Genomic DNA, 7,872 nt, shown 5'->3' on the forward strand with positions numbered 1-7,872 from the left:
CCAAATATTATTCTATACTGTGTGGTATTGGGAGAAAACCAGGAACTATCTTTTCTTCCAATGCAAGGTATCGGAAGAAGTTTGGAAGGAGGGGACAAGCTTGATACATTCCTAATTCGGTATGTATTCCAGACCACATTGTATGCACTATGGAGGGAACGTAATCAGAGAAGACATGGGGAGGCGGCTACACCATCTTCTCACCTGACTCGAATGGTGGACAAACGAATTCGAAATCAGTTTGCTATATTCAGGGGATTATATGGCCATGCCTACGAGAGGGGGCTGGTTAGATGGCTGGAAACAAGATTGAGTTGAAGACATAGTTTCAATGATTTTTTATTCAAAACAAATTTAGATACAAGGCAAATGTAAAAAAGATTTTTTGCTTGAATAAATTTAAAATTCTTTCCAAAAAAAATGCTCGTTAGATCACCATGTTGAAACCGAAATACGTGTTCTGGAGGCATTTCACCCGATCAAAGCCAGTAAACCGCAAACGTGGTTATAGCAAGGAGATCGGACAACGCACAATCGCCTACAGAGTTACGCTATTGATATCTCAGGGCTGGTACGGCTTTGAAGAAACAGAAAAAAAACTAAAAAAAGTTCCACAAACTAATGTGTCATCTTCTCGTGTAACACCTTTTCATATTTATCTTCTTGACAAAAAATGAAAACAAGAAGATAAATAAGTTGTAACCAACATTTAAAATCTGAAAATGGTATAAATCTAACATTTTACCAAAAAAAAAAATGAAAACAAGTGTAACATTATTATATTATTTATAAACCGGTTCATAGTACATTGTTCAAGGGAATTTCTCGTTACTTTTCATATCGACAGTCACAATATCAATTACGAAACACTTACCATGTTGCTTCCAGTAATCTGCCATCGGATTGATCCACTCCGGTTCGGCTATCTCTGCTCTCTGATGTTTCAACTCATCGGTCGATATGTTGTATTTCTCATCTCTGATCTTAACCAACTCCGGCCTTAATACCCCTTGCTCCACCCCTTGTGGTGACATCATCAGTTCCGGTGCACCCACTGGTAATTTGTCACCTACATAAACACACACACAAATGATTGTTCAACCCAAAACCAGACAAATCCAACCCGATTCACAACTATAAATTTTGTGATTCTGAATAATGTTTGATTGCTTTAAATGGTTTAAACCGGATTATTAACTGTTTAACCATAAGATTAATTGCTATACTAGCTTATAGAAACGTAACGTTCACATTGAATTGGTCTGGTTTAGAGCCTATATTTTGTTAAGAGAGACATATCATACCTCGGTCTATCTGCCAGGTGCACCAAAATTTACCGTACGTTTTGGCTATGTTCTTGAGCTCTGGAGTAGCTAAAACCTCAGGCAATCGTGGATAAGCCCACGAACCTGACTTAACCTCGTAAGCATGAGAGTGCCAAAGCTTTTGCTCATCTTGAGGCAGATTTTCATATAACCGGTCTGATATTACATATTCAATTCCTATAAAATAACAAATTTAGTATAACCCTTCAAAAGATTGAGCTTTAATCTGAGTAAAAAAAACAGTACCGATGAGAGGTGCATCAGAACGGTCAGAGGCGTAAACCGCACACTGGAGGAACTCGTCGTTGACTCTGTGGACATAGTGGTGAGTCACTATTTGCCTGGACATATCTCCACTGTAAATCGCAAACGTCGAAACATGACAGTTCATTTGCTTCACTGGTAATCTCCTCTGCATGATCGTAGTTCCGGCATCAATCATGCGTGTGGAAACCGTCACCGGATCTCCAGGAGCCACCTGATCTTCGTCGCCACTCGAGGCCATCTTTGCTTATTTTTGTATTTGGTTTCACGCTTAGATAAGATTCTCTTCTTCTTTGTCACATGGTTAGATTAATTTATGATGATAATAAAATACAAGACATGCAAATTTCATAGACGTGTCATGGAAAGGCCGTACATCGACCATGTGTTGAATCCTACTACAATTTACATTTCTGATTTAATAAATAAGTTTGCAAAACCAAACCGTATCCAAACTTAAAAATTAATCAGTACAAAACCAAACCGAACGATTCTTGTAAGCAACCAAGCATGTACAAGAAGATTAGCTGTAACACAAAAATCATGTATATACATGTAAATTAAGCTACTGTAAGGTTTCAGACATCTTACTAATATAAGACAACTTACAAGCCTTTTGTCTCTCGTAAGACACAAGGCAACAACGCACACAGCTTTACAGTGACGAGGAAGAAAAGTCCACTGTGGAGTTTAAGATCATGGATTCAGGGTATAATGGGTAGAGATCACAACCAGAAACCGACGATTTCATTGTTGTTGCCGTTTGATCGGTCACAACAGACGTGCTCAAGCCACCATCTGTATCAATGTCCCTGAGGTTTGAGATGCTCCAGTTATGTCCATATAAACCAGGATCTGAAAGAACCTGTGTTATTTCTACCTCTCCTTCCAGCATTTGCACAACCTCTGACATGGTTGGTCTTAAGGAAGGAGACGAGTTTGTGCAAACAATAGCAACTTTGATCATCCTTACTGCTTCTTTGGTGTTGAAATCACCTTGTAGAACTGGATCCACTATCTCCGTTATGTCCCCTTTCTGTTGCAGCTTCACTGCCTGAGTTTTGTGGTAACATGTGGTTTAAGTAAACTATAACACATCAAATAGGCTAAAGAGAAACAAAAAACAATTTTCTCAGTTACCCAATTGATAAGCGAGACGTGATCAGCACTTCCCTTTTGTTTCGTATTGCTCTGTCCACTAACAATTTCCATTGCCACAATCCCAAAGCTGTACACGTCTGCTTTCTCTGACAACTGACCCCATAGTGCATATTCTGGAGCCATGTATCCGCTGCAGTATAAGAGAAACGAAGATTGAGCTATATTTCTTTGGCCACTGTTTGAAATTTGTTTTATAATCTACTCTTACATGGTTCCTGCAATCTTTGTGCTAATGTGGCTATGTTCTTCTTCATGTAGCCTAGCCAATCCAAAGTCAGATATCTTTGCATTTAGGTCAGCGTCTAGAAGCACATTTGTGGTCTTTATGTCACGGTGAACCATCCTGATCATTGATCCTTCATGAAGGAACTCAAGCCCTCTTGCAATTCCAACACATATTTTTTGTCTTGCTTTCCAGTCCAGGTTCAAGGAACTCTTTCCTGGAAATGATTTTTAACCAAATAGAAATAAAATCACTTTTAAATAGGATATGGGAACATATGTGTACACTTTGAACCAGTCTCAAAACATATTTTCTAAAGAAATCTGAATGGCTTTGATATACCATGAAGCATATGAGCAAGGGAGTTATTTTCCATGTACTCATAAACAAGCATCAATTGGTTCTTCTCGACACAACATCCATAAAGCTTGACAAGGTTTGGATGGTTCAGACCTGAGATCATTCCTATCTCATTCACAAACTCACGGTTTCCTTGGTGTGACTTGGAAGAGAGCTGTTTGACTGCTATGATAGTTCCATCTGACAGCTCTCCCTATATTAAGTTTCTCATATCAGAAACCATATTTTCTCAGGTTTCTACATATTGAGAAGAACTTGACATTTGATTAGCATACTTTGAATACGGATCCGAAACCTCCTTCTCCAAGTTTGTTGGCTTGATCAAAATTGTTTGTTGCAGCTTGCAGTTGCCTCCAGGTAAAGCAAACCGTTGGCAGACCCTGGACTCTTAGATCTATGTGATCATGTTCCCAACAGAAAATAATTACTAATAGCTGAAACGAATTGGTCATGTATCAGAAATGGATTCATACACTGTGAAAATATGATACCTTGTTCGCTTGTATTCTTGTCTCTTATGCATCTTCTCCAAGCATATATTCCCAAAGCCAAAAGAATAATTGTTACCAAGGCAGCTATTGTCCCAAAAATTAGTGGATAATTAGTTTGATGTCTTATCTTTTCCGCTGCATATAAGATAGAAAGAACTGTGTAAATATACATGATATATCACATAAACACCAAGCTACAGAAAGATATTTTCAAGTCTTTTGACCTCCACATTGTGGCTCCATACCTGAAAATTCAAAAGGACCTGTGTCATTTGAAGTTATGGCCACTTGAAAGGGAAGAAATCAATATGATAAAGAGTACTTACTGTGGTGACACAAGGAGATTCCAGAAATAAGAGGACCATAGTTTCCTCTTTTAGGTATGAGGGTTGTCCCTTTGCCCGCCCAATACAGCTGAATCTCTAACATATGATTGGTCACATTTACAGCTTTCACTTCTTTCACAACAGGAGTCATAGTCCCCTTAGACTCCTCTTTGATGTTAAAATCCTTCAAGAACAGTTCTCCCTAGAAATAGCAAAGAAAATGAACTTCAATCTTCCATGGTTGATTCAAGAAGACAATTATTAAGTGACAATTCACCTGAACATAGACATCAAATATGCGTCTGCCAAGACGACTGAATGGTTCTTCGTCTGAAAACTGAATCTCCATAAAAAGGAGTTTCACATTGTAGGGTCCATTTTCCAAGCAAAACGCATAATAAACAAGTGAGAGCGCAGATCTACGTGCAGTCTTATAAAGATTAGGAGAATCTCCAGGTAGTTTTGAACGAGCTGAAATGATGTATGTATCATTCTCACTATGTTCATCCGCGGCAAATACACCTGTGTTACTAATTCCCCATGTTTTGAAGTGTTGGTTTGTCGCCGAATAGACAGTACTATCATCAGCTTCGTAGCTGATTTTATGAGAGGAGTTTTTAATGACTGTGTTTTCTCCACCACAATTTATATGTAGTGTTCGCTGATCTGCCAGCCATAATTGAAAGAGATAAATTAACAGCTAAAACAGACAGCAACATAAACATGTTAGAGACGTTCTTTACTTACAGCTTGTGCAGTTGATTGGACCAGCACATGGAAGAAGCCCAGTTCTGTATGAAAAGAATACCAACATAATTAAACATCACAATGGCACAAAATATTCAAAATATTCTACTGATACTAGATAAAGCAGAAGAGTATATACTTACAAGTTGTTCTTTAAATATGAGCTCTGGTATGTATTAATGTTACTGATGAAACACAAAGTATAAATAGAAACTTCAACATGAGAATGTTATCGATAAAACAGAGAAAAAGTACAATATCTACCAAGATTTCATATTGCCACCTCTTTTCCTGACAGCTAGACGACCAAGAGAAATTATTGTACGAGATATCACTGTGAGAAATAACCATAATAAAAAGATTAGTTGACATGAAGAAAAATTATCTCAAAAATATATAGACAAGGGAAAGTTTAAACGTACATATTAGATTTGCTATTGAGAAAAACACCTGATCCAGCGTCTCCAGAAAGTCTATTTCTAGTCAAATAGCTGAACAAACATGTCAGAATGATACATACTTGATCATGATACTATGGTATTGACAATGTTTGGACTTCATCTCTTCAACATGTTTAGTCTAAGATTGTATAGTACTTACGTGTATTTTGGTGCACTTTGAATTCCACGAACTTCGCCAGTCAAGCTGTTAAACGATAAATCCCTGCAGTAAACATGTACTTAAAAAAAAGTAAACTTAAATGTTTGCATATGAAGATCTACAGATTTCTCAAAAGCTCCTACATAGATTCTCTAATACTTGAATATCAGTTCACAAAGTGCGTACCGGTCAATCCATGACACAATCTATATATACAAATAATATAGTCCATATATGAAAAATGTCATGAGTATACACATCTGATGATACTCTAATTCCTCTGTGGGTAATGCTGTGTATATTAAGCTAGCTTTGACAGAAAGAACTTACAAAGTCTTTAGCTCTGGCAAATTCCATATGTAAGAAGGAATTGCACCAGACAAGCTCACATTCCTCAAAATCCTGGAAGAGGGAAGGGGGATTTTAGTTCAAAATTTTCAGACAGAATCAATACTCAAGACAATAAACTGATGACTGAAGAAAAGAAAAATACAGTTTTCTGATGGCTTTGCTGGACATATTTGGAAAGGAGTTTATCCCAGTTGTATCACTAATACTCCTGCATTTCGATATATCGCTTAAAACATTATTTTTGTTTCAATTGTCATTTTGTTAATACGTATAATGAAGGTAAGTTCATTACATATCAATAAGATTTTCTAGGCGAGTGACTGCATCAGGAATAGGACCTTTCAGTCCGCTTGCCAGTATACCTCTGTTGATAATAACGAACAAAGCTTAGATGGTAGATAAACAGAAACCATAAGAGAAATGAAAATTAGCAATGAAGGACAAGCTTACAGCCTTTGAAGCCGAGACCAGTTGCCGATATATTTTGGGATGGTACCATTGAAGTTATTGTCACTAACCCTACTGCATATATTATTGAAACAAAAAAACTTATTAAGAGTTTTGTAAAACTTATCTTCTTGGACTAGTTTATAGGTTTTTCGTGACTATAAATTAATTTACAACCATGAAATTCATACTAGGGAAGAAACAAAGCATATGAGAAGTCGTGGAAGAAGTTCAACAGGGAAGCTTTGAATCAAATAGGTTGTACTTCAATGTAGATGCCAATAAAACAAAACCTTAGGAAATTTTTAATTTTTAGTTACAGAAACAACTTACAAATCCTCAAGGTTCACCAGTTTAGCTAGAGAGTTAGGCAAGTTTCCTGTAAATTGATTGGAGGTAAGATGCCTGCAGAAACCAGTTTGAGAAGATTAAAAATACTAATGGTTTCTTTTGGATAAAATCTGGTGCATAAAACTAAATATTCATGTGGTTTTGAAAAATGGTTAAGATGCAAAGGGTATTACAGCCGTATTAACTTGGTCAAGTTACCAAGCTCCTCAGGAATTGGACCAGAGAACTGATTGGCTTCAACCCCTCTGGAAATTTCGTCACATCACTCCTAATATAAGGTCAAATCAAGAGGCATATTTGGTATAGAAAACAATTTTAGACTTACAGGACTGTAAGATTCTTGAAGTTCTGTAACCCAGTTGGTAAAGGCCCAGACAAGTTATTCGCGCAGAGCGAGCTGCAAGAAAATTTCAGAAGTCACTCTGGTGAATTATGAATAGTATGCATCGGCAACAGAGAAAGAGATGGAACTAACATGGAAGTGAGGTATGGCAATGAAGCCCACTCCATTGGGATTGAGCCCGTAAGGTAGTTTCTGCACAAGTCTCTGCAAAGAAAAGCAAAAACTCAGCTCTCATGTTTCTCTTTGAAGATTCTCTAGCTACAAATTTGACAACACCTCCTATATATATATGATTTTACGTGGTTGAAGTTGAACTCACTCACATAGATTGTAGATATCGAAGGTTAGCCAACTCTGGTGGAAGTTTTCCTGGAAGGCCAAGGGTCTTCAGATCTCTGTTTGTTCAAATAGTGCAACCAAAAAAGATATCAGGACAGAGAGGAAACATCTACTTAAAAAGAAAAGAAAACAGAATAAATTAATAACACTCACATGCTTGTTATATGGCAAGTGGTGCTTTTGTTGAAGCTACAATCACAACGAATGGTGCTGTTTCCAGTGTCCGGATTCGAAATAACATCAACGTCCTGCATCATCTTCAGGGTTCCTAAACTGCAAGGGTCTCCATAACTTAGGTTCAGTCCCTTGATTCCAAGTGTAGTAGCTATCTTCTCTAGCGCATTCACTGCTTACAATTGATATATAAGCAAATAACAGATATACAAATGAGGATTTAGACCTTCATTTAAAAAAAAAGGAATAATTAGCAGTTGTTTATTCTCATACACTCATCTGAATGGAGAGATGGTGAAACAGATGTTGAACTTGCTAAGAAGCTTGTGATGATGATAAAGAAGAGAAGGACTGAGAACACGATCAACAT

At 37.2% G+C, this 7,872-nt stretch overlaps 2 protein-coding genes across 2 annotated transcripts; both read right to left on the bottom strand.

The window, feature by feature from the left end:
- Positions 1-812: 812 nt before the first annotated feature.
- On the bottom strand, positions 813-1,845 carry LOC106294313. Its single transcript, XM_013729869.1, has 3 exons — positions 1,572-1,845; positions 1,305-1,502; positions 813-1,069 (listed from the first exon to the last, which is right to left on the bottom strand). The coding sequence occupies exons 1-3, from the start codon at positions 1,828-1,830 to the stop codon at positions 813-815; spliced, it is 714 nt and encodes a 237-aa protein (XP_013585323.1). The 5' UTR covers positions 1,831-1,845.
- An 85-nt stretch (positions 1,846-1,930) lies between these two features.
- LOC106294493 (probable LRR receptor-like serine/threonine-protein kinase At1g29720) lies at positions 1,931-7,872 on the bottom strand. The gene is made up of 25 exons (XM_013730056.1): positions 7,776-7,872; positions 7,482-7,674; positions 7,313-7,384; positions 7,122-7,193; positions 6,972-7,043; positions 6,820-6,891; positions 6,629-6,700; positions 6,299-6,370; positions 6,141-6,212; positions 5,991-6,056; positions 5,828-5,899; positions 5,498-5,560; positions 5,320-5,388; positions 5,181-5,231; positions 5,041-5,082; positions 4,898-4,941; positions 4,428-4,816; positions 4,151-4,352; positions 4,049-4,069; positions 3,825-3,959; positions 3,609-3,727; positions 3,316-3,526; positions 2,959-3,190; positions 2,730-2,880; positions 1,931-2,643 (listed from the first exon to the last, which is right to left on the bottom strand). Exons 1-25 carry the CDS (start codon positions 7,870-7,872, stop codon positions 2,245-2,247), a joined length of 3,060 nt encoding a protein of 1,019 aa, XP_013585510.1. The 3' UTR covers positions 1,931-2,244.

Source organism: Brassica oleracea, chromosome C5 (genome assembly GCF_000695525.1).
Source record: "Brassica oleracea var. oleracea cultivar TO1000 chromosome C5, BOL, whole genome shotgun sequence".
NCBI lineage: Eukaryota > Viridiplantae > Streptophyta > Magnoliopsida > Brassicales > Brassicaceae > Brassica > Brassica oleracea.

Coding starts and splice junctions, on each gene's coding strand:
- LOC106294313 (XM_013729869.1), bottom strand. CDS start 1,830: ATGGCCTCGAGTGGCGACGAAGATCAGGTGGCTCCTGGAGATCCGGTG. Junction 1,503..1,571: donor TTCTGATGCACCTCTCATCG/GTACTGTTTTTT, acceptor GTTATTTTATAG/GAATTGAATATGTAATATCA. Junction 1,070..1,304: donor CACCTGGCAGATAGACCGAG/GTATGATATGTC, acceptor GTGTTTATGTAG/GTGACAAATTACCAGTGGGT.
- LOC106294493 (XM_013730056.1), bottom strand. CDS start 7,872: ATGTTGATCGTGTTCTCAGTCCTTCTCTTCTTTATCATCATCACAAGC. Junction 6,892..6,971: donor TTCAAGAATCTTACAGTCCT/GTAAGTCTAAAA, acceptor CGAAATTTCCAG/AGGGGTTGAAGCCAATCAGT. Junction 4,070..4,150: donor AATCTCCTTGTGTCACCACA/GTAAGTACTCTT, acceptor TTGAATTTTCAG/GTATGGAGCCACAATGTGGA.